The sequence below is a fragment of the Hylobates moloch genome, unplaced genomic scaffold (assembly GCF_009828535.3).
Source record: "Hylobates moloch isolate HMO894 unplaced genomic scaffold, HMol_V3 SCAFFOLD_14, whole genome shotgun sequence".
Taxonomy (NCBI): domain Eukaryota; kingdom Metazoa; phylum Chordata; class Mammalia; order Primates; family Hylobatidae; genus Hylobates; species Hylobates moloch.
This window is the reverse complement of record NW_026652289.1, coordinates 61,123,149-61,150,040: the sequence shown is the minus strand read 5'-3', so window position 1 is coordinate 61,150,040 and position 26,892 is coordinate 61,123,149. Positions and strand designations below refer to the sequence as shown.

General features: G+C 39.5%; 1 protein-coding gene across 4 annotated transcripts in view; it reads left to right on the top strand.

The window, feature by feature from the left end:
* The window catches only part of MAP2K5 (mitogen-activated protein kinase kinase 5), a 268,034-nt gene that overhangs the window by 46,612 nt on the left and 194,530 nt on the right, over positions 1–26,892 (top strand). For all 4 annotated transcript variants that reach the window (XM_032175733.2, XM_058427173.1, XM_058427172.1 and 1 more), the window contains exons 7-8: positions 3,202–3,250; positions 17,174–17,238. In XM_032175733.2, coding sequence (XP_032031624.1) covers positions 3,202–3,250; positions 17,174–17,238 — 114 coding nt within the window. The remainder of the gene's footprint in view (positions 1–3,201; positions 3,251–17,173; positions 17,239–26,892) is intronic.

The window sequence follows — 26,892 nt, the reverse complement described above, 5'->3', positions numbered from 1 at the left end:
GTCTTTACAATAATTGGAACTATCAAACTGGGAGTCATTTGTGGGAAAACTAGGATCTGAATGTTTCCCAGAAAAAAGTGTGTGTGTGTGTATGTGTGTGTGTGTGTGTGTGTATAAGAGATAGACGGATTTCGAGCAAGATCTGTGTCTTAGAGGTCTGTATTTTAGTATCCTTTATAAATTAGGGATAATAACTATACCTAAAGTATAGTTATTATAAGGATTAAATTAGGATAATAAGCATTTAGCACAATGCCTAGCACATGGTCATCACTTGATAAATAGTAGCTGCTATTATTATGTTAACTGGACTGATTTTAGGCAGCTGTGTATTTTTTCGTCTATGTTTCAGCTTTCATCCTATTCTACAAAATTGTTAATTGCCACTTTAGTGCATCGATTCTTAGATGTGATAGGACATTAAAGTCAAGAACCCTTGGGTGAAGACATACTTTATAAAATCTAGGAAAATAGGAACTCAGGCTCCATAGTTTACATTTGACCATAGCAAAAGTTTAAGATGTATTTAGAAAGAAGAGTAATTATAACTTGAAGTGGTAAAGTGTGATCAAACTTGAAGTCTGAGATTCTCTCAAATGTAACCTATTAAAGGTACCAAATGGAATATGTGTATTTCATATTAGGTCTTGAGTCCTTTCTCTTTTTTTCTTGTTCTTTTCTTCCTTTCTTTCTCCTTCCTTCCTCCCTCCCTCCCTCTCTCTCTCTCACTCTGTCTCTTTCTTTTCTTTGTTTCTTTTTGAGACAGGGTCTTATTGCTGTCACCCCCCCCATTCTGGAGTGCACAATTACGGGTCACCACAGCCTCGACCTCCTGGCCTCAAGTGACCCAAGTAGCTAGGATTACAGGCACGTGCTGCCATGCCTGGCCAAGTTTTTAATTTTTTTTAGAGATGGGGCCCTACTATGTTGCCCAGGCTTGTTCTTGAACTCCTGGGCTCAAGCGATCCTCCTTCCTTGGCATCCCAGAGTGCTGGGATTACAGGCTTGAGACACTGTGCTTGGCCCCTTTTGCTTTCTGATGTATTTATGATCTTAATGTCTTACTGCATTACTACTACTGCTGCCACAGTATAATAATAACCAGAGCAGTGACCACCATTTGTGGAACCCTTAGCATATGCCAAGTCATTGGGCTATATTTAAAGGTGAGAAGAGAGTGGAGTATATAGAATATGTAAGATGTGTCTGTGTTCTCAGGGAGCTCCCAGACTCTCCCCTGTTGGGGGAGGGTATGGTAGGAAGAAAGACATCTATACTGACAACTAGCATGGGTAGGTAGGTAAAGGGCTAAAGTGGATAGGTTAAGAATAGAGTTGGCCGGGTGTGGTGGCTCACGCCTGTAATCCCAGCACTTTGGGAGGCCGAGGTGGGCGGATCACGAGGTCAGGAGTTTGAGACCAGCCTGGCCAACATGGTGAAACCCTGTCTCTACTAAAAATACAAAAATTAGCCAGGCGTGGTGGCGTACGCCTGTAGTCCCAGCTACTTGGGAGGCTGAGGCAGAAGAATCGCTTGAACCCAGGAGGTGGAGGTTGCAGTGAGCCGAGCTCACACCACTGCACTCCAGCCTGGGTGACAAAGCAAGACTCCGTCTCAAAAAAAAAAAAAAAGTAGAGTTAACCGGCTTTATTTTTATTATTATTTTTGAGATGGAGTCTCGCTCTGTTGCCCAGGCTGGAGTGCAGTGGTGCAATCTTGGCTCACTGCAAGCTCCGCCTCCTGGGTTCACGCCATTCTCCTGCCTCAGCCTCCAGCTTGGACTACAGGCACCGGCCACCACGCCCGGCTAATTTTTTGTATTTTTAGTAGAGACAGGATTTCCCCGTGTTAGCCAGGATGGTCTCAATCTCCTGACCTCGTGATCCACCTGCACTGGCTTCCCAAAGTGCTGGGATTACAGGCATGAACCACCGTGCCAGCCCCTTAACAGGCTTTAAATCTCAAATAGAATATTGCTGGGGGAAGGTGCTATTTTAAATGCTACTCTACTAGTCAGGTAGGTATTCACAGGTATAATTCATTATAAAGCTAGAAGACTTCAGAGCTCCCCTTGACTACCATTCTTTCTTCAATAAGGACTTTCATGCCAGCGGGGGTGGCTCCCACCTGTAATCCCAGCACTTTGGGAGGCTGAGGCGGGCAGATCACCTGAGATCGGGAGTTCGAGACCAGCCTGACCAACATGGAGAAACCCTCATCTTACTAAAAATACAAAATTAGCCAGGCGTGGTGGCACATGCCTATAATCCCAGGTACTTGGGAGACTGAGGCAGGAGAATCGCTTGAACCTGGGAGGTGGAGGTTGTGGTGAGCCAAGATTGTGCCATTGTACTTTGCACTCCAGTCTGAGCAACAAGAGCGAAACTCCGTCTCAAAAAAAAAAAAAAAAAGGAATTTCACTAAATTCATCCATGTGAGTGTTAACATAGTCATATATGTTCAGAGAACACTGTAATACTTCCTAAATAACTCGGAGCTGAGTCTCATACCCATAGGAAAGGAAAAAAAGCCAGCTACAATTTATTAATTTTATTTGTGAAAACACACCTACTATGGACAAGACACAGCGCTGGATTTTTGTAATATTTAATTTTCCTGGTTACCCTATAAAATTGGTATTTTCCCCATTTTACAGAAAGAGGAAATTGAGGTTCAGAGAGGATAAGTAACTTGTCCCAGATCACACAGCTAGTGAGTACCAGGATTTATTTGTACTACATATTTGCTTCCCAGGAAGCTGAATTATAACTTTTAACTGTGTAAGAGACCAGGACTTAAATTATCTATTTGTCTTTTGAAGTTCTATAATCTTTATTTGCTGTGAATATTAGTGCTTAGCAGATGACATTGTCCACATGAAATTGCCTCTGAAAGGCTATCTAAAGCCAGTAGAACTAATGACCATAAAAATGTCACTGAAGTAGTTCATAAAATATTGTAGCTTCATCTTGAGTGTAGGCTTCTTTATTGCTTTAGATTACTAGCAGGGTTTTAGTCTCTTTATTTGATACCTTTTGCATTTGGCCAGTTACTTTTGAAAAAAATTTGCGTTGGGAGAAGGATGTGAAGAATGTGCTCAATACCTATACCTAAAAGCAAAGGTGTATTTCAGTCTGGAATTTTCAGTGGTGTTCAGAGGTGTTGATGATCTTGCCACTAAAAATTATCTTTCCTTTTCAGCTTAAAGAAGTCTTCTGCTGAACTGAAAAAAATATTAGCCAATGGCCAGGTAGGTATTATTATATATTAAGATTTTCACATAATAATAACATATTACCATCCAGTTTTTGTATCCATAAGCATATTAAACAGATAAAGAGTCTGTGAGTTTCCTGTCATAAATGAATAACATGGCTTAATTTGATTGGCAGAACAATTTGCAGCCCGTTTTTCAAACTGTGCTAATGGGTTTCACTCCCAGCAGAGTGAAGTACCATGCACACACCCTGCTGCCATCTCAGTTTTTAAAAAGTTAATCAGTTCTGAACAAGTGTGTCAACTCGTGGGCTGTTGAAATGGCCCTGCATTCTGAGGTGACTGTTTCTTTCATTATCTTTGGGGAGAAAAGGAAAAACCATTACTTTTTCACCTTACCTCCTTCTTTTGTCCTGAAACTAACACTGGCTTTTTGGGAGGCAGAGTGACAGCAGACCTTTGGTGTATAAAATTCCTGGCCTTCAGGAGACCTTGGTTTGCCTAGTAGACTGGCCATCTAAAGCTGAATGGCCTAACCCAGCCAGTGAGGGACAAACAAGCCTTCAGGCCAGTTATTTCATACTAATTTTGATTCAAGTAAATGGACACATCTGAAATAGTAGAGTGCTTTTAAACATACACTGGTAAATTAAGCTACCTACAGGGTCCTCGATTCTTCAGTAGCAACATAAATGCGTTTTAATGTTTGTTATAGTGGAAGCCCTTTGATAGCCTTGGAGGCAGGCGCCTGTCCATTGCGATCAAGCCTGCCTATTAGGCTCTATTGACTGAGACATCTGTGTCACTGCAAATAAAAGACTCTTATTGATTTTCTTAACTGCTGTTCACTTCCCGTCCATGTTTCGAAGGCTGAAATCTTAATTATCTCAGATGCTTATTCAGTGCCTTCACACGCTGACCTCTCCAAGCCTCATTGGCATTTCATGAATCAAGTACTTGTAGTGGAGCATGTCAAGAAGACAAAGCCAGGTCCTCATGCCTGTCCTTTAATATCACCTGTAACATTGTGGCCTAATAGATGTGCATGCCTTAAAACAGTGCTGTATGGTAGTGCTTCTGGAGGCCTTGCTTATTTAGCACACAATTCCTTGAATACAGTTAGAAGAAATTAAGTTGATCTGCTTCTGACATCTGATTGCCATCCAGAGTATGTGAATTCTAGTCCTTAAATATCCTATATACAGCTAAGGAGAATCTAGTGTGGTGTATGTATAATCTTTGTAGTCTCAACATTTTAGATAGTATTTATCGAATACCTTTAACTTTCAGCAGCCAAAGGTTTGTTTAGATTGAGGTCCACATCTGTATCACCTCAGTGCCTTACATTTTGTTAGAACCAGTATATATAAATAAAATATGACTAAAAGCAAAAATATCGAGCCTAGGATATTTATGTATCTTCAACATGCTTGCATTGTAGTTACTAATTGTAATTTATGTATGAGTCACTGTGTTCTTCAGCTGGAAAATATATTTCAAAATTGACATAAATTAAGAAACTTTAACTACATTTGTTCAGCCCAGGCAATGGAAAATAACCTGTCATAGACTCTTCTTTCAAAAATGAAAAACAGTTTTTCCACTGCAAAAAATAAGCATTCTCATAATGTTTTGACAAAAAATAAGCAGTCTCATAATGTTTTGACAGTAAACCTAGTACCATAGATATCTTAGTGGCTTCAGTTATGAGGTTCTCTATATGGTGGGAGGTTATCCTGGCAAGGATTTTTGACACTTAAAGAGTGTTTATTGCTTTCCCTTGGGAGTGTGATAACCTCATATTAAACAATATGGCTTTTTTTTTCTTTATAAGGATTAGCCTTTCTTACATTTACTTGCACTCAAAAAACTCCCTCAAAAACCAAAAAAACCCACCTCTGGAAGCTTTCAAAATGTCTCCTTCTAATTCCTTAATTCCTTGGTGCTATAGGGTAACTAAACAGTGAGTGAAATTGCATTGCAGTGAGGTACTGTGCACAGTTGTAGGCATCAATAAATTTCTGGGCTGAACACTGACACCACTTGATATGGAAGATGTAAGTCACATTTAATGATACTTTAACACTTGAACATAGTTTTTTATTTTAGTGGTTTATGCTCTCAAGCATTAATAATGATTTGCCTTTCCACTAGCCTCCACTTAGATTTAATAAGGAATTCATATTAATCATTAAAAGAAAGGGACATGATTCTTCAAGATAATCAAATATTGACAAGTTAGAAATAGCTTTCTGCCTGGGTTCATTGATATAGGTTATGTGATATAAATATTTATTTCTTTTCTGTCACTCAGAGTAAATGCCACCAATTGATTCAGCATTGATATAGTGTCAACAGTTCATAAGAAACATTTGACTGGCCTGTGTTTTCCGATTAGTCTCTGCTCTATAAAGTGGGATTTACTAAATCTCTCCAATTGTCTGCTCATAGAGTGTGACTGCTTTCTGAAACCATTATTGCTTCGATTTGTGAAGCAAAGGTCTAGTGATGGGACTAGTTTCTGTCAGACCTTTATATATAAAATAAGGATTAATTGAGCATTTTTATATTAATGATTTATAAGCGATAGGTACTGATTCTTCTTAACACAGACAATAAACAAAGAGTATTTTCTGTGCTGATCCATAATTGAATTCCATTTCATTTTTTCCATTAATTTCATTAATATATTAAATCAAGCACTTTAAAAAAAGTTTAACATTTAGTCTTTGGAATGGAGACATTGTTTTCCTGTTATCACTTTATGTTGGAGTAATTCCATTTTTCCAGCTTAAAAAAATAAATCAGAAGATATTTTTGGCAAGTTTTATTGAGAGCTATAAATCAGTCTCACTGATGTGTTTTCTGGATGTGTTTTTCCTACTTCAGTTCTAGTGTGGCATCATCTGTTTAACATTGGCCCTTGATTTGAAACTCATTAGAAATAGCCCAAAGGGTCAATTTGAAGAATTTAAAAAGTGCACAGTTACTCCAGAGATATGTGAGTTTGGCCCTTGCATCTCTAAAGTTATTTTTTCTTTTTTTTTGTTTTTTAGATTTTATAGGAGAGGGTGGCAGTATTTTCCTATTCCTGATATAAATCAAGTATAAATCTACTCAGATCAGATCTAGAACTAATTCTGGTCCAGCTGCATCTTTTGGCTGTTATTTTGATAACTTCAAAAAGCCTGTAGAAAAACTTTTTGTATTTGGCTGGGCGTGGTGGCTCATGCCTGTAATCCCAGCACTTTAGGAGGCCCACTTGAGGCCAGGAGTTTGAGACCAGCCTGGCCAACATGGTGAAACCCCTTCTCTACGAAAAATACAAAAAATTAGCTGGATGTGGCGGCCCATGCCCAGCTACTTAGGTGGCCAAGGCATAAGAATAGCTTGAACCCAGGAGGCAGGGGTTGCGGTTAGCCAAGACCGTGCCACTGCACTCCAGCCTGGACAACAGAGCAAGACTCTGTCTCAAAAAAAACCCAACAACAGGAAAACCTTTTTGTATTTAGAAAAAAAAAAAGGGAGGGGGAATAGGTATCTACTGTAAAATTTAAAAAGTTTAAAAATTGTATCATTACTAGTATATGTAACTCTTAGATTCTTACAGTTCATCTTGGATTGCATATGAAGAGTGAAACATAAATGACGCTGTGTATGTAAGTCCAAACTACACAACAGCCCTCCTTTACCCACACAAACCCAACCTGCCTGCCCATGGGTTGTTGCTGTCTCTGTTTCTTTTATGGCCCCTGCCTCTCTTTCAGCAGGAACAGAGCTCAGCGCCAGTCATTTCTCTAAGGTCATTTGCTATCTTGGCAGTTGACATGTAATTGTAACTCCTGTGGCTTTTTCTTCCTCCTCCCTCACATTTATTATTCTGCCTTTTATTTGCTTTTTTAGTCAAAACAAGGAACCTGGACTGTATTTAAAAACTACTTGGTATTGGCCGGGCACAGTGGCTCACGCCTGTAATCCCAGCACTTTGGGAGGCCGAGGCGGGCGGATCACGAGGTCAGGAGATCGAGACCATCCTGGCTAACACGGTGAAACCCCAACTCTACTAAAAAAATACAAAAAATTGGCTGGGCATGGTGGTGGGCGCCTGTAGTCCCAGCTACTCAGGAGGCTGAGGCAGGAGAATGGCGTGAACCCGTGAGGCAGAGCTTGCAGTGAGCCGAGATCGGGCCACTGCACTCCAGCCTGGGCGACAGTGTGAGATCCATCTCAGAAAAAAAAAAAAAAAAAAAAAAAAACTACTTCGTATTGTTATTGAATAAAAAGCTCTCCTTCACCTCTTTTCAATTTAAAGAGCTGTGTGATTTTAAAAACATTTTTCTTCTTAAAAACTAACATTGTAGCTAATGAAATTGCTTTTAACTTGTGAGTGTCTTTCAGTTGATTGTTTACCTTCCTGTGGGCCAGTGGCCATTGATAGGAATGTCCCTCCATACTTAATACCGGAGACAAACTGCTGAGCTATGATGTTGAACTGGAGTATACTGAAAGACTGAGTTTTTGACTAGTTATGTAACCTAAGTAAAGTGGGCTAAATGGTCTTAGAATGCTGTAAAATTCTGTGATTTTTTAAATGATACTTGATCCCAACTATAATATTTCAATACAATATTCCGTAAGCTTCTAAATATCACTTTCTTATATAATGAATACTCTTCCTATGCTTCATTTTGAAAAGTCGAATTAATATCCTTATCTTTTTTTTTTTTTTTTTTTTTTATTATACTTTAGGGTTTTAGGGTACATGTGCACAATGTGACAATGTGCAGGTTTGTTACATATGTATCCATGTGCCATGTTGATTTCCTGCACCCATTAACTCGTCATTTAGCATTAGGTGTATCTCCTAATGCTGTCCCTCCCCCCTCCCCCCACCCCACAACAGTCCCCGGAGTGTGATGTTCCCCTTCCTGTGTCCATGAGTTCTCATTGTTCAATTCCCACCTATGAGTGAGAACATGCGGTGTTTGGTTTTTTGTCCTTGCGATAGTTTACTGAGAATGATGTTTTCCAGTTTCATCCATGTCCCTACAAAGGACACGAACTCATCATTTTTTATGGCTGCATAGTATTCCATGGTGTATATGTGCCACATTTTCTTAATCCAGTCTATCGTTGTTGGACATTTGGGTTGGTTCCAACTCTTTGCTATTGTGAATAGTGCCGCAATAAACATACGTGTGCATGTGTCTTTATAGCAGCATGATTTACAGTCCTTTGGGTATATACCCAGTAATGGGATGGCTGGGTCAAATGGTATTTCTAGTTCGAGATCCCTGAGGAATCGCCACACTGACTTCCACAATGGTTGAACTAGTTTACAGTCCCACCAACAGTGTAAAAGTGTTCCTATTTCTCCACATCCTCTCCAGCACCTGTTGTTTCCTGATTTTTTAATGATGGCCATTCTAACTGGTGTAAGATGGTATCTCACTGTGGTTTTGATTTGCATTTCTCTGATGGCCAGTGATGATGAGCATTTCTTCATGTGTTTTTTGGCTGCATAAATGTCTTCTTTTGAGAAGTGTCTGTTCATGTCCTCTGCCCACTTTTTGATGGGGTTGTTTGTTTTTTTCTTGTAAATTTGTTTGAGTTCATTGTAGATTCTGGATATTAGCCCTTTGTCAGATGAGTAGGTTGCAAAAATTTTCTCCCATTCTGTAGGTTGCCTGTTCACTCTGATGATAGTTTCTTTTGCTGTGCAGAAGCTCTTTAGTTTAATGAGATCCCATTTGTCGATTTTGGCTTTTGTTGCCATTGCTTTTGGTGTTTTAGACATGAAGTCCTTGCCCACGCCTATGTCCTGAATGGTATTGCCTAGGTTTTCTTGTAGGATTTTAATGGTTTTAGGTCTAACATATAAGTCTTTAATCCATCTTGAATTAATTTTTGTATAAGGTGTAAGGAAGGGATCCAGTTTCAGCTTTCTACATATGGCTAGCCAGTTTTCCCAGCACCATTTATTAAATAGGGAATCCTTTCCCCATTTCTTGTTTTTGTCAGGTTTGTCAAAGATCAGATAGTTGTAGCTATGCGGCATCATTTCTGAGGGCTCTGTTCTGTTCCATTGATCTATGTCTCTGTTGTGGTACCAGTACCATGCTGTTTTGGATACTGTAGCCTTGTAGTATAGTTTAAAGTCAGGTAGCGTGATGCCTCCAGCTTTGTTCTTTTGGCTTAGGATTGACTTGGCGATGCGGGCTCTTTTTTGGTTCCATATGAACTTTAAAGTAGTTTTTTCCAATTCTGTGAAGAAAGTCATTGGTAGCTTGATGGGGATGGCATTGAATCTATAAATTACCTTGGGCAGTATGGCCATTTTCACGATATTGATTCTTCCAACCCATGAGCACGGAATGTTCTTCCATTTGTTTGTATCCTCTTTTATTTCATTGAGCAGTGGTTTGTAGTTCTCCTTGAAGAGGTCCTTCACATCCCTTGTAAGTTGGATTCCTAGGTATTTTATTCTCTTTGAAGCAATTGTGAATGGGAGTTCGCTCATGATTTGGCTCTCTGTTTGTCTGTTATTGGTGTACAAGAATGCTTGTGATTTTTGTACATTAATTTTGTATCCTGAGACTTTGCTGAAGTTGCTAATCAGCTTAAGGAGATTTCGGGCTGAGACAATGGGGTTTTCTAGATATACAATCATGTCATCTGCAAACAGGGACAATTTGACTTCCTCTTTTCCTAATTGAATACCCTTTATTTCCTTCTCCTGCCTGATTGCTCTGGCCAGAACTTCCAGCACTATGTTGAAAAGGAGCGGTGAGAGAGGGCATCCCTGTCTTGTGCCAGTTTTCAGAGGGAATGCTTCCAGTTTTTGCCTATTCAGTATGATACTGGCTGTGGGTTTGTCATAGATAGCTCTTATTATTTTGAGATACGTCCCATCAATACCTAATTTATTGAGAGTTTTTAGCATGAAGAGATGTTGAATTTTGTCAAAGGCCTTTTCTGCATCTATTGAGATAATCATGTGGTTTTTGTCTTTGGTTCTGTTTATATGCTGGATTACATTTATTGATTTGCGTATGTTGAACCAGCCTTGCATCCCAGGGATGAAGCCCACTTGATCATGGTGGATAAGCTTTTTGATGTGCTGCTGGATTCGGTTTGCCAGTATTTTATTGAGGATTTTTGCATCAATGTTCATCAAGGATATTGGTCTGAAATTCTCTTTTTTGGTTATGTCTCTGCCAGGTTTTGGTATCAGGATGATGCTGGCTTCATAAAATGTGTTAGGGAGGATTCCCTCTTTTTCTATTGATTGGAATAGTTTCAGAAGGAATGGTACCAGTTCCTCCTTGTACCTCTGGTAGAATTCAGCTGTGAATCCATCAGGTCCTGGACTCTTTTTGGTTGGTAAGCTATTGATTATTGCCACAATTTCAGAAGCTGTTATTGGTCTATTCAGAGATTCAACTTCTTCCTGGTTTAGTCTTGGGAGGGTGTATTTGTTGAGGAATTTATCCATTTCTTCTAGATTTTCTAGCTTATTTGCATAGAGGTGTTTGTAGTATTCTCTGATGGTAGATTGTATTTCTGTGGGATCGGTGGTGATATCCCCTTTTTCGTTTTTTATTGCATCTATTTGATTCTTCTCTCTTTTCTTCTTTATTAGTCTTGCTAGCGGTCCATCAATTTTGTTGATCTTTTCAAAAAACCAGCTCCTGGATTCATTAATTTTTTGAAGGGTTTTTTGTGTCTCTATTTCCTTCAGTTCTGCTCTGATTTTAGTTATTTGTAGCCTTCTGCTAGCTTTTGAATGTGTTTGCTCTTGCTTTTCTAGTTCTTTTAATTGTGATGTTAGGGTGTCAATTTTGGATTTTTCCTGCTTTCTCTTGTGGGCATTTAGTGCTATAAATTTCCCTCTACACACTGCTTTGAATGTGTCCCAGAGATTCTGGTATGTTGTGTCTTTGTTCTCGTTGGTTTCAAAGAACATCTTTATTTCTGCCTTCATTTCATTATGTACCCAATAGTCATTCAGGAGCAGGTTGTTCAGTTTCCATGTAGTTGAGCGGTTTTGAGTGAGTTTCTTAATCCTGAGTTCTAGTTTGATTGCACTGTGGTCTGAGAGACAGTTTGTTATAATTTCTGTTCTTTTACATTTGCTGAGGAGAGCTTTACTTCCAACTATGTGGTCAATTTTGGAATAGGTGTGGTGTGGTGCTGAAAAAAATGTATATTCTGTTGACTTGGGGTGGAGAGTTCTGTAGATGTCTATTAGGTCCACTTTATGTAGAGCTGAGTTCAATTCCTGGATATCCTTGTTAACTTTCTGTCTCGTTGATCTGTCTACTGCTGACAGTGGGGTGTTAAAATCTCCCATTATTATTGTGTGGGAGTTTAAGTCCCTTTGTAGGTCACTGAGGACTTGCTTTATGAATCTGGGTGCTCCTGTGTTGGGTGCATATATATTTAGGATAGTTAGCTCTTCTTGTTGAATTGATCCCTTTACCATTATGTAATGGCCTTCTTTGTCTCTTATGATCTTTGTTGGTTTAAAGTCTATTTTATCAGAGACTAGGATTGCAACCCCTGCCTTTTTTTGTTTTCCAGTTGCTTGATAGATCTTCCTCCATCCCTTTATTTTGAGTCTATGTGTGTCTCTGCACGTGAGATGGGTTTCCTGAATACAGCACACTGATGGGTCCTGACTCCTTATCCAGTTTGCCAGTCTGTGTCTTTTGATTGGAGCATTTAGCCCATTTACATTTAACGTTAATATTGTTATGTGTGAATCTGATCCTGTCATTATGATGTTAGTTGGTTATTTTGCTCGTTAGTTGCTATAGTTTCTTCCTAGCCTCGATGGTCTTTACAATTTGGCATGTTTTTGCAATGGCTGGAACCGGTTGTTCCTTTCCATGTTTAGTGCTTCCTTCAGGAGCTCTTTTAGGGCAGGCCTGGTGGTGACAAAATCACTCAGCGTTTGCTTGTCTGTAAAGTATTTTATTTCTCCTTCACTTATGAAGCTTAGTTTGGCGGGATAGCAAATTCTGGGTTGAAAATTCTTTTCTTTAAGAATGTTGAATATCGGCCCCCACTCTCTTCTGGCTTGTAGAGTTTCTGCTGAGAGATCAGCTGTTAGTCTGATGGGTTTCCCTTTGTGGGTAACCCGACCTTTCTCTCTGGCTGCCCTTAACATTTTTTCCTTCATTTCAACTTTGGTGAATCTGACAATTATGTGTCTTGGAGTTGCCCTTCTCGAGGAGTATCTTTGTGGCGTTCTCTGTATTTCCTGAATCTGAATGCTGGCCTGCCTTGCTAGATTAGGGAAGTTCTCCTGGATAATATCTTGCAGAGTGTTTTCCAACTTGGTTCCATTCTCCCCATCATTTTCAGGTACACCAATCAGACGTAGGTTTGGTCTTTTCACATAGTCCCAAATTTCTTGGAGGCTTTGTTCATTTCTTTTTATTCTTTTTTCTCTAAACTTCCCTTCTCTCTTCATTTCATTCATTTCATCTTCCATCAGTGATACCCTTTCTTCCAGTTGATCGCATCTGCTACTGAGGCTTCTGCAATCTTCGCGTAGTTCTCGAAACTTGGCTTTCAGCTCCATCAGCTCCTTTAAGCCCTTCTCTCCATTGGTTATTCTAGTTATCCATCCTTCTAATTTTTTTTCAAAGTTTTTAACTTCTTTGCTATTGTTTTGAATTTCCTCTCGTAGCTCAGAGTAGTTTGATCGTCTGAAGCCTTCTTCTCTCAACTCATCAAAGTCATCCTCCATCCAGCTTTGTTCCGTTGCTGGTGAGGAACTGCGTTCCTTTGGAGGAGGAGAGGTGCTCTGTTTTTTAGAGTTTCCAGTTTTTCTGCTCTGTTTTTTCCCCATCTTTGTGGTTTTATCTACTTTTTGTCTTTGGTGATGGTGATGTACAGATGGGTTTTTGGTGTTGAAGTCCTTTCTGTTTGTTAGTTTTCCTTCTACCAGACAGGACCCTCAGCTGCAGGTCTGTTGGAGTTTACTAGAGGTCCACTCCAGACCCTGTTTGGCTGGGTGTCAGCAGCGGTGGCTGCAGAACAGCGGATTTTCGTGAGACCACAAATTCAGCTGTCTGATAGTTCCTCTGAAAGTTTTGTCTCAGAGGAGTACCCGGTTGAATGAGGTGTCAGTCTGACCCTACTGGGGGGGTGCCTCCCAGTTAGGCTGCTCAGGGGTGAGGGACCCACTTTAGGAGGCAGTCTGTCTGTTCTCAGATCTCCAGCTGCGTGCTGGGAGAACCACTACTCTCTTCAAAGCTGTCAGTCAGACAGGGGCATTTAAGTCTGTGGAGGTTCTTTGCTGAGTTTTTGTTTGTCTATGCCCTGCCCCCAGAGGTGGAGCCTACAGAGGCAGGCAGGCCTCCTTGAGCTATGGTGGGCTCCACCCAGTTCGAGCTTCCTGGCTGCTTTGTTTACCTAAGCAAGCCTGGGCAATGGCGGGCGCCCCTCCCCCAGCCTCGCTGCCGCCTTGCAGCTTGATCTCAGACTGCTGTGCTAGCAATCAGCGAGACTCCGTGGGCATAGGACCCTCTGAGCCAGGTGCGGGACACAATCTCCTAGTGTGCCGTTTTCCAGGCCCGTTGGAGAAGCGCAGTATTAGGATGGGACTGACCCGATATTCCAGGTGCCGTCTGTTTCCCCTTTCTTTGACTAGGAAAGGGAACTCCCTGACCCCTTGCGCTTCCCGAGTGAGGCAATGCCTCGCCCTGCTTCGGCTCGCGCACAGTGCGCTTCACCGTCTGTCCTGCACCCACTGTTAGGCACTCCCTAGTGAGATGAAACCGGTACCTCAAGCAGAAATGCAGAAATCACCAGTCTTCTGTGTCGCTGGGGCTGGGAGCTGGAGACCGGAGCTGTTCCTATTCGGCCATCTTGGCTCCACCCCCTAATATCCTTATCTAAACGAAAAAAGCAGAAATACTACTAGTTGATTGTAGATCCCTTTAATGATTTTTTCATAGTTAAGATCAATTAAATTAGCCCATTTGATCAGAGATATGAAGTTCTAAAAATATTTTTTGTAATCAATTCTTGGGCTTTGCTTTGTTTTTCCCATCCCCCCCAAATTTTTTTACATGAGGAGTATTTGTACAGCATATAAAAATTAGAAAATTCAAATAAGCAAAAAGAAAAAGAATCTGATATTTTTTAATATTAAAACACAATCAGGCCGGGCGCGGTCGCTCACGCTTGTAATCCCAGCACTTTTGGGAGGCTGAGGGAGACTGATCACCGGAGGTCAGGAGTTCGAGACCAGCCTGGACAACATGGTGAAACCCCATCTCTACTAAAAGTACAAAAATTAGCCGGGCATGGTGGCATGTGCCTGTAATCCCAGCTGCTCGGGAGGCTGAGGCAGGAGAATCATTTGAACTTGGGATGTGGAGTTTGCAGTGAGCTGAGTTCACACCACTATACTCCAGCCTGGGTGACAGAGTGAGACTTCGTCTCCAAAAAAAAAAAAAAAAAAAAACTAAAACTAAAAAACTGTAAATCAGTTCACAGGCCAAAGGTTTGCATAACTTTAAAACATTGTAGAAAGACATTATAAGAACACATTGCTCACTTTTTATGGATACTGAGTGACATGGTTCCAGAACTTGCTCTTCAAAACCATTTTTATCTTTATGAGACTCTTGCAATCCTCCTGGTTATCTGAAGGATTCCATATTTGTCTTGATTTTTTCCATTCTTGAATTTGCTTACACAGTGTTAATTAATGCACACGCACATACACTTGCAACAAACATTCTCCCTCTCCCCTTCTCCTCCCTGCATTCCTTCCCTGCTTGTGCCCTGACAGTGTTGGATGCTTACTACTCCTTGTTAGGTTGGAGTGCTGGGAATGTGGATTGGGTAGCTTCTTCCCTTCTCTTTTCCCTGTAGTGGATATAAGTGGTAAAAAGACTATGATGTCAGAATTATACCATTTGAACATGCTCAGAGACATACCATACCTACCCCTTTGCCTATGAAGTGGTGGAGGGGATATGACTGCAGACTGTGGTCCCTCTAGAGTGTAGACTCTATCTACTACATAGCAACTTCCTGCTTACCCTTAAAACTTCGTGCCACAAATTCAGAATTTGTGTACTTGAGTGAGTGAAGTGTCTCTCCTAGAAATTTATGTCAAGCCATGATGAGAGTGTAGCTTGCTAGTTAATAGTACAAATCAGGTTGTTACAGACATGTTTAGATTACCTAGAGAAATGTTCTAAGGGAATTAGCCCAGTGCCCACCAATGGATACTCCTATTTATGTTTCCTTCATTGATCAAAGTAAACCAAACAGCAACTCTGCTAGTTTAGCATCTCGTCACTTTATGTGCTACTTTTCTTCATGCTGCTTTAAAATTTATCATTCGGTCCAGAATAATGAGATTTATTTTGTTTATGCCACACCTTTTATACAGCTTAAAATTGTTTTTCTGTATTAGTAATATAAAGGTAGTGATGAACAGAATTCCCCTCAAATAGGAAAATAGTTGCCAGTTGTTCTGGCATGTCTTTCATTACTTCACTGACCCTAAATATAATAATTAGCTGATTGTAAAGGGCATCAGTCTGGTTGTACTACAATTAAATTGGGTGCTGAATTGGCCTTTACACATTAATCTGTCAATATTCTTTTAAGGATTGGTAAATGGCTTGGAAAGGAAGCTGTTTCTGTTACCTGCATTGTACTCCTAATTATCACAGCTCTCTGAAGCTTCAACTTCAGAAATGTGTGGAAGGAAAATATTTCCCTTGGTAAATGAACCCTTGCTTTATTCAATTGGTGGAAGTTTAAAGTAGAGCAAAATATTTAAAGCTTTACTATACTGGTCTGAGAGCAAACTATTTTTTTTCCAAGTGATATTGAATTAAAAACTCTATCCATTTTCTGCCCATGCAAGGCAGTGCAATTCCCTGGAAATTGATTTTTTTTTTTTCAGGGCTTACAGTGGCTTTCCCCAAGCTTTAGCTATATGGAAAAGAACACCTTTATTACATCCACTTAGTGAATAAAGTTGGCAGTTAATTTTTAAGCATCTGGACCAGTGTGTAGAAAATTACTGAATGCATCAAATAAAGTCTGACTAGTCTTAAAGTCATTTGATAAATAATTATATAGGGAGCTCTCTAAACTCTAAAACATTATTTTATGGGCACTAACATAATTCACCTACTCTTCATAATACAAATGAGAGTAGTTATTTGTGGTATAATAGGTTTTATAGAACCTTGAAAAACATGCAAACTTTTACATATAAAGTTACAAAAATGACTTTAATAAAAGTTACATGCCTATGTATTTTTCCTTTATGTATTATAATGTTCGACTATATGTGCATCTTAAGTGCATTGATTTGGTACTTTTCCATCTTCATAATATGATTTCTGCCTAATTATTGCTGTATACTAGTTTGTTATTTGCAAAGAAAAGCTATATCTACTCTAGGAAAATCATAAACATTATTTAGTTTGTTAAATGTTAATTATGGGGGTCATCTGAGGAGTTTTCTAGGGCTGATTTATTTACAGATCGTGCATTAGATTACTGAGTGTGTGTGTGTGTGTGTGTGTGTGTGTGTTGTTTTCCTAAGTTTGACTTCGGTTATGTGCAGTGCTCTTTGGCATTGGTTATATGCAGTACTGGAGACTGTTTTCTTATCAGTATCTCTGACCTGACCCTTTTGAGCTATGTTATATCATTCCATTTTGACACCTTTTATCAAACTTTAATGAAATGACCCAGGCAAACAAATTGTCATTAAACTTTCCATCACTTCGTCCCTTGGTATCGTCTTTTATAAATTGGACAGCAAATGTTGTATTGATCTTCTCGTTCTTGCAGCTGAACTTGAAATGACCCAGACTGCTTGTTGTTTATGGCCCAGAGTTGCTTTTCCTTGACATTTCCATCCACAGCATGACACCCTTTTTGTTTTTCTTTCTTTCTTGTGGAGATGAATGAACAAGACATACGATATCGGGACACTCTTGGTCATGGCAACGGAGGCACAGTCTACAAGTGAGTAGTCAATTTTGTTTAAACTTTCTATCCGCTTTTCCAAATACTGAGTATCCAAGTTCTCTGTGGCAAAGATTTTTAAATGACCACTAACACTTAGATTTTATTTCCATATTTGACTCCAAAATTCTGCAAGACATCTATTTTCTCAAGAATTGCCTGGAAAGTGCATTTATATTGCCTTTTTAATATTTCCGAGTCTGCAGCTCTCCTGGGTGTGTAGTTAATAGTCCACCATTAGTAAGTGTACCTTTAACTGGCCTGAAGTTTAATGCATTTTTTCCTTTGCTTTTTAACACTATTATTATTATTTTTTAACTTGCTAGCACCCTACGCTAGTCCCCTACCTGTTTACAGTTATGCCCAGTGGAAGCCAGACCTTATAAATACCATTGCTTTGCCCTGTGTCAACACTATAAGTTATTAAAAAGCCTTCTTCCTGTTGTATTTTCTTCTCTCCTCACCCTCCTTCCCCAAGATAATTTCTACACATTGATGAATATGTTAAGTTATAAAGTTCTCCCAAATTCCAGTTGCAGTGATCTTACCCAAAGGAATGTTCATTTTCATATTAAAAAATGCTAGCTATAAAAAATAGTTTTCCGACAGGGAAGTCTTCTCATGCAGTAGTGCAAAGTTTAAACTACATAATGTAATATCTGGTACTTAATAGTCTGCAATGGTGTATGAAAAATATTCCACTAGGAATTAAAAAATCCATACTCTGTAAGAAAGCCCTGAGGGAATAATAAAACTTTCCTCCAGAGAGCTGTTTTCCATGTGTACACTAATCCTGCATCACATTATGGTTGTGATATTAGATCACAACCACAGATACTTTAACATTGATATTAATATGTATTTCCAGAGTTGTAGGATTATTAACTTATTTTCTAATTCGTTACCCATGTTCTTAGAATTTTAAGTTCTGACTAACCACATGAATACAGATAAAAATTGCCCTATTCTATGACCATGAAGGTTCACATCCTAAAATCCCAGAACATCCCCTACTCGTTGATGCAGCCTTGGTATAGAATTTGATTTCTCAGGCTTAGAAGCTCTTTTGAAGTCATCTGATCCAGTCACCCATTCAGGGCCTCGGTGCCCTTTGCAGATACAGCCAAGATGTGAGTCCTTTCTCCTGAATGTAGTCCTTTAAGAACTTATGTTCCACTTTGGGAGGCCGAGGCGGGCGGATCACGAGGTCAGGAAATCGAGACCACGATGAAACCCCGTCTCTACTAAAAATACAAAAAAATTAGCCGGGCGTGGTGGCGGGCGCCTGTAGTCCCAGCTACTCGGAGAGGCTGAGGCAGGAGAATGGCGTGAACCCGGGAGGCGGAGCTTGCAGTGAGTCGAGATTGCGCCACTGCACTCCAGCCTGGGCGACAGAGCGAGACTCCGTCTCAAAAAAAAAAAAAAAAAAAAAAAACTTATGTTCACATGTTTGGATTGTTTTTTCCTGCAGATGACTGAGTATTGTGAACAGTTGGTCTGAAAGTGAAGTCCTTCCACTATGATAATTCCACTATGATAATTCAGAGAAATAAATAATAACATGTTTCTTACATGTTCCTTGGGCCTTGGGCCTGGCCCTTAAAATTGAGGTCCAATGTGTCTAATGATTTTTGCGGCTACTCTTCTCCTTCCGTGGATCATACTAGCATTCCTTCCCACGCAACCTCCACTATAAATGGCATCTTTTCATCTTAGTCTCCTCTTCCTTACTATCTGACTTAGATTTTTACTGTGTTCTGAAGGTTCTTAAGTTCAGGTACCCATAGAAAGGAAGGAGGAAGAAGGAACATGTACACTCTGATTTGCTTCTATTGAGTTCCCTGGAGGGAGCACTTTTCAAAGCTTGAACCTTTCTTCTTAATGCCCTTATGCTGATAGCCAAATATAATAAAACAGGAAAGATTTCTGGCAACTCTTTGTATTCCTTTTATTGGCTTCAAATGGAAATAAAAAATGTTTCTTTAGACTCCTAACCTACTTATCTGTGTTATTGCACCAAACCTTTAGTTTTATATTAATTGAAGGTCTATTGTGAATTTATCGTCCTAGCTTATTTGTAGAAGGGAAGAAGCATAAGACCATGAAACCCCAGCAGAATTTTTACGAGACATAATATTCTAGATGTTGACATTTTAATCCTTTATTTTAAAAGATAGGTTTGTTTGTTTGTTTGTGGATTTGTTTATTTTGAGATGGAGTCTCGCTCTGTTGCCCAGGCTGGAGTGCAGTGGCGTGATCTCAGCTCACTGCAACCTCTGCCTCCCGGGATTCTCCTGCCTCAGCCTCCCAAGCAGTTGGGACTACAGGCGCATGCCACCATGCCCAGCTAATTTTTGTATTTTTAGTAGAGATGGGGTTTCACTATATTGGCCAGACTGATCTCGAGCTCCTGACCTCGGGATTCACCCGCCTTGGCCTCCCAAAGTGCTGGGATTACAGGCGTGAGCCACCAGACCTGGCCAGGTTTATTTTTTAAAAGGGAGTATACAGAGAAGTGGAAAAAACATGCCCATCCCCCAAGGGAAAATTACAACATGAAATTATGTTAATGTTGTTTTTAAAATTGTTATTTTAAATTGTGGTGAAATACACATAACACAAGTTACCATTTTAACCATATTTAAGTGTATAGTTCGGTGGCATTAAGTACATTCACACTGTTGTGCAACTGTTAACACCATTCATCCACAGAACTCTTCGTCTTGTGTAATCGAAACTCTGCACCCATTAAACAGTAACTCCCCCATCACTCTGTTAATGTTGTTTTTAGCTAAGAAGCATGGCTAGAACTTCTCCTTTAATTAGGGCTACTATGTCGCAGGGACCATTCTTCTATATGTCTTTGCCACAAGTTTTTTAATTTGCTAGAATGCTGTGTGTAACGTTAGGAGCTTATCCTAAGAGCTTATTTAGCTACCATTGCTAATGCTCACTGTGAGTGTTGTAAGATGTAATGTTTTTGACAGGATTGCTTATGGATGGTGAATGACAGTATCCTGATAATTTTCGTGCTTATATAGTAGATTTCTTATAAAAAGAAATTTCATTTACCTTATTGCCTGTGTGATTCTTAAGAGGGGCGGTGAAGATACCAAATTGCATAACCGCTTGTCATTGATCATTGGGCATCATTTTTGCTCAGGCTTCAGCTTGTATTATTGTTCTTATATCCCTGGCTTTTAGTACAGCGCAAAGAAATGATGTAATCATTGATAAATGAGGATCCACTTTAGTAAAGTCTCTATAAAACTAAGTGTTTGATGTGTTATGATTGAGTTTCTCCTACACTGAGTTCACCTTAATGGTGTTGATGATTAAAAAAATGTGGTTTTTCAAACAGCATGATTACATTATAGGCTATGCTACATAAACTAGATGAAGAAAATATTGGAAAATCCACTCATTGGTAACAAAACTGCCTAATGGGCTTATTCCATTTTTTTCTTTAAAGTGTAATAAAGCTAATAAGTGCAATAAAGCTAATAAGTGCAAAGCAAAAGTTTAATAATGCAGTCTTATTCACTTCACTTGATGGAATGTTGGGAATTTCATGGGATGTTATAATCGTGTAATTACAATGTATATGATTTAACAGCTGATACATTTTCCTCCTTTAAGTGTAGATGTCCTTCAAAGTTGTACAATATGAAATTCTGGCCTCAGACATTTAAACCAAATGGTAATGTGAATTCTGTGTGCTGTCTCCTGACGAGCTGTGCTCTATATTATGAGAGTGACTTAGGCAGGTAATTTTAAGTTGGTATTTCTTGGATTACTGATTTGGGCTACATGGAACATAAAGGAAATACCTTAAAGTATAGCCCAAGCCTAGGAAGAAGAAAAGTTTAGGAAAAGGTAATGAATGTATTTTCCTTGTTGCCTCATTTCCTAAAGTGCTACAAGTTGCTTCAAAAAAATAAATTCAGGAAAGACACATGTTCTATTTCCCTCTGAGAGATTCATAATGAATTTCAAAAACTTTGAGAAAATAGAGAATAGTATGTGTTGTGGTTAAGTGTGAGGGCTCTAAGTTTGAATCCTGCCTCTGTCACTAATTAGCTACATAATCTTTGGCAAGTTATGTAATGTCTTATGCCTCAGTTTTCCCATCTGTAAGATGGGGATAATAATAGTACCTAGGTTGGGCGGGGTGCAGTGGCTCATGCCTGTAATCCCAGCACTTTGGGAGGCCGAGGCAGGTGGATCACGAGGTCAAGAGATTGAGACTATCCTGGCCAACATAGTGAAACCCCGACTCTACTAAAAATATAAAAATTAGCTGGGCGTGGTGGCGGGCGCCTGTAGTTCCAGCTACTCGGGAGGCTGGGGCAGGAGAATAGCTTGAACCTGGGAGGTGGAGGTTGCAGTGAGCCGAGATTGTACTCTAGCCTGGCAACAGAACGAGAAAAAAAAATTAATAGTATCTAGGTTGTTGTGAGGTTAAATGAGAAGATCCGTAAAAGGCTTAGCACTATGACTGACACTTATTAAATGTTAACACTGGTAATGGTAGTACTAATAATAGAAAAATTATTTACATTTTGTACTTCCTACCTTGACTTGGCCATGGGACTCTTTTCTTTTCTTTTTTTTTTTTTTGAGACAGAGTCACGCTCTGTCACCAGGCTGGAGTGCAGTGGAAAGATCTCGTCTCACTGCAACCTCCGCCTCCCGGGTTCAAGTGATTCTCCTGCCTCAGCCTTCCTAGAGTAGCTGGGATTACAGGCATGCACCACCATGCCCAGCTAATTTTCTGTATTTTAGTAGGGATGGAGTTTCACCATGTTGGCCAGGATGGTCTCGATCTCCTGACGTCGTGATCCACCTGCCTTGGCGTCCCAAAGTGCTGGGATTATAGGCATGAATCACCGCCCCCAGCCAGCCATGGGACTCTCTTTGATAAACATCTCACAGAATTATAGTTGTGTTGAACTAACTTTGAGAAATTCTGCCTTTATATTATACACATTATACTTCTATATTTTCTTCTATTCTGTAGTTGCTTGATGAATCATGGTATCTTACGTATTATCTTAAATATAATGATTTTTTTAAGTTTCAAAGTATTTTTAATCCTAATTTATTTTCGGATTGCTATAGGACAGCTGGGTTAAGCCCATTTTACCACTGAAAAAACTGGGGCTTATCATGTGGCCATTCAGCAGCAAAGCCAGATTTCCATACAGCATTTCTTTTCTTTTTGCTTGGTGTTCTTCCCCCAGGCAATGTTGTCTCAAGGTCAGGCAGAGTCCATTTTGTTTTCTTGTGTTTTCTCGTGTACCCAACACAGTTTTAAGGATAAAATAGACCCTTGGTACGTCTTGGCTGAAATGAGAATGAGGCAAGTGGAGGTTTTAGTGGGGCTCTTTAATTGGATCTTCCTCATATCTAGCTACTTTGCGAGACTGTACAATTGTTGTAGAACATTCACCTAGAAGAAGAAGAATATCCACACTGAGGAGATTGGTATTCGAATGATTAACTTTCTTTAAAATGTTAAAACCTTCAGTGCTTAGTATCTGTTGACTCACTAGTCACTGTCTCTTTTTCTTGGATAGTATGTCATACGGAAATAAAAGTAATTAACAGGCATAGTTACTTTGGAAACATTGTTTGATTCCAAAGCCAGTCTCTCAGACTCTGCTTCCTTGGCATATCATTTGATGGAGTCACTCAAACTTTGGATCTAGAAATGAAGTAATATTTAACTTTTAGGATTAAATCATAGTAAGTCAGCCAGCAATCACTGAAGGATTATCTTTTATATTATTTTTTCCTTAATGCCAGTTATTCAAGCCAAGACTCGTATTTTCAGCTTTGGGGCTGGATAATCTAGTCTCAAGATGTTTGAAAACTGAATTTTCTATCTCCAGCTCCTTCCCACAGGATAGAGTAAGAGTCCGATCTGGACTTGAGGTAGAATTTTCTCAGTGATACAATGGCTAGTATATATACTGCCTTCATGGTGTTTTGAAGGTTGAGTGTATACCATTACTTAGGAATTAATTTGAACCTATCTAGAGACAATAAGAGGAGGGAAGGAATTGTAATTCTCAAAGATGCTGGTCTCTCCTCCTTTCTGTTGCCTTATCTAAAAAGAGGTATTTGCTGGGCAGTGGGCTGGGGATGGTCCTTGGAGGTGGTAACTGAGATCCTGTGGCCTATTAGGTTGTGTTTTGCACTTGTGATTTGACTGTAGAGGCCAACTAAAACGTTAAATTACTGTTTGGGAGCTGAAATCATATTAACTCATTATAGTAATATGATTTATTTAATGAAAATTAGAAGGACTGTTGGTCATTTATATAAAATGAGAAAACACATAAATTGTCTAGTTAAATGCTGTTTAGTAAACAGAATATTTCAAAACGTGGAATTCCTTAGGGGAAACAGAATGAAAAGAGTCCTTGATGGTGAAAATATTGGGAACCACATAGTACCCAGAAAACTTGACTTCCTCTTTCACCAGCCAACCTGAAGGTGTGAAACTTAAAGAGGGAGCAAGAGGTCTGGACCCAGCTTCTCTTGTGGCTGTGTCAGTGGCCCTACTCCTTTATATATTTTTCCATGATGTGTATCTTGTAAATTAAGAGTAGTTTTTAAATGGTTTTAAAATTGACCTGAGAGCTAGAATGATGGTTTGATTTATTTCGACTTTAAATTTCTAATCACATAAGGAGTCTTTTCTTTGCAGCCAAGATCATATTTTAAATAAGCAAATAAGATATCATCCTAATGCAAAATTAAATATTTGTATATGACTGGATTGCATTATAGTATCATGTGACAAGCAAGGATATTAATGTTTTCAGAAAATCAATGAATATTTGTCAAATAAAATTAATTATGTGTGTTTCCTTCTCTCCTTCTCTCAGCATTCACTGTTACAGGTTTGTTTCATACGATAATGTATATTTTATTGATTCGAATCTAAGGAATGAACCTGAGCTCATGGTTCTCCGTACCTTTCCCACCTTTGCTTTTCCTCACCTCTCCATGTTCCTGTAACTTCATACATGCTCATATCCATTATGGCAATGATGTATTATTGGCATCCGACCAACATGACAGGATGTCACAGGTCGCTGAGCAGAGATTTTCAGACTCTGTTTCCACCCGAATTAACTATTATTGAAACAGTTTATTGAGATTGAAGTATTGATCATTTTCTGCTAACCTTGGCTTAAGGGAAGGAAGAAGAGGCAGTAGTGTTTTTGAAAGACATAAATTTCATTTTTAAAAATCTCATTTATTTAGCCTTTTTTTCTTTCTGTTTTATAGCCTTTATTGTTTTATTGCTTGGAAAAGGGTATCTTGGTTTTATTTTTTATGATAGTATAATTATACTTCAGAAATGCACTTGATTACTATGGGTAACAAAATTGTTCTAGTATATTGGTTTGGCCAATATTGCTATACAAACAACTTTTCAGTCAATTGAGTCTGGTAAAAATCAATACATTATGGTAATATTTCAAGTAAGAATTTGCTGAATCTAAGTGTTTCAACTTCATCTCCTTTCAGAGAAAAAAAATAGTTTCGAAGTGTCAAGACTTCTTTCTAATATTTTAATAACAACTTTTTATTTATAAAGACGTTTAAAGTCCCCAGCAAAAGTGGTTGTGACCAGGTAAACATTACATTAGCACACTTCTGTGTTGTAGGGTGTAAGAGATCTAGTTTCCATTTGAAATCTATTCCCTGCCACACCAAGAAAGCATAACATCAGGGACTGACATAGTGTCTGTCACTTTTGGATTCTGGATTCCTGTATGTAGTTCTGGGTGCTGAGTTTACAGACATATGGACAGTTCAGAGAGCACCCAGAGGAGCAATGGAAAGAATAATGAGGGATTGGGGAGTTGTGCCTGTTCAGTCCTCCTTCATTCATCTGTCCAGCAGCCAAGTTCTGAGCATGTGCTGTGTGGAGGGCACTGTGTCAGATGTTGGGGACAGCCTAGCCTCATAAAACTTGTGTCTGGATAGATGCAGAAGTTCCGTTCTCAGGTACGGGCGGGACCTCACAGTCTGGGGCCACCTGTCTGTGTGTATGGTGCACAGATCTGGGGGGCTGAGGAAGAAGTGATGGCTTTTAGCTCTTTCCTCAAGAAGGATCAGGAAAGGCCTCATGGAGGAACTGGCATTTGAGCTGAGAAGTGTTTGAAAGGAATTGGCTAACTTTTCTCTGAGGAAGAGAAGATTAAAGGGCTCCATGACAGCTGACTTAAAGTCTGAAGCGCAATTTCTGTAGATGAGGAGCAGGTTTGCTTTGTGTTCTTTTGAAGACTAGACACAAAGGGCCTGTCTTGAATGTCTCTGTGACAATCGGCCTTTGATTAGAGTGATTAATGTACTCTTCCTACTCTTGTTCCCACTGGGTTGTGTTCCCTGGAGGAGAATCATGTCTAGGTTATCTTGGTGGGAGTCCTCACAGGGCCCAGCACGGTGCCTTACCTACTGTAGGCACTTAGTGAGTGTTTCATGAATTTACCTGCAGAGGCAGATTCTTCACAGCCTAAGGATGGACATAATGTGTTGTTCATTGCTGGGTGACTCTGGGAAGTGGTGAACTCCTCTGCCTTAAGCAGAATGATATGGCTGTTGTTCAGAACTGCTGAGAAGAGAATTCCCACTTTGACCTGGACATGAGATGACTGCACAGGTTTCTCCCAAGCCTAAAATCCCAGAACTAAATTCAGCGTTCAGTTACCATAAAAATCTTATGTCAGGTGTTGCTTGGTTTTGTTTAGTCTATATTCATTTTTCTCTGAACATCCTGCCACTGTACCAAGGACTATTCCAAGCATGTACAGTCCAGTTGTGAACAAGATAGGCAAGGTCCCTATCCAGAGCTCTCACTAGTGGGGCAAACAATAATCAAGATAATAAACACTGAAGTAAGATGATATAGACCTTGCGTGTTCTATAAAACGTGTAGAAGAGGTGCTCAGGAAGACCTATCTGAGGAGATGCTGTTTGAGCTGAGACCTAAAGACAGGATGGAATCAGTATGGGAAAATCTGCGAGAAGAACCTTATAGGCAGAAGTAACCACTCAGGCAGAAGACCTAAGATTAAGATAGGCATGAACTTGTGTAATTGGAGTAGAATAAGCTCTGGGGAAGGTGGAGAGATGGACAGGGCTTGATCACCCTGGGTCTTTTAGTCCTTGCTAAATCCTTGCTAAGAAGGTATGTTACCCTCTTTTTACTTATGAGAAAGATAAAGTTTGGAAGGGCTAAGTGGCATGCCCAAGATCAAGTCAAGAATAAAACTTAGGTCTTCTGACACCTGCTTCCCAAGCCAAGGTTTTTCTGTTTGCCATTCACTCTCTGAGTTTCCTAACTTGTAACCCAAGTCATTTTTGGATGTAAGATATAAAATCAGTGTATAAATTTGAAAGTCAATGATGTATCATCTCTAGGTGTTAATTTAGAGGCTTTTTAGTAGATGTTAAAACATCCATTTCTTGGCTGACAGTTATGACAACATAACTTGTTATTTGGTCTACCCTTTGGGTGTCCTTATTTACCAAAAACTTATAATTTAATAATTGAATCCCTGGATTAATTGTATGGTTGTGCTAGCAGGGGTGGTGTATTTCTTGATTTATAAGACAAGTTACTTTTTTTTA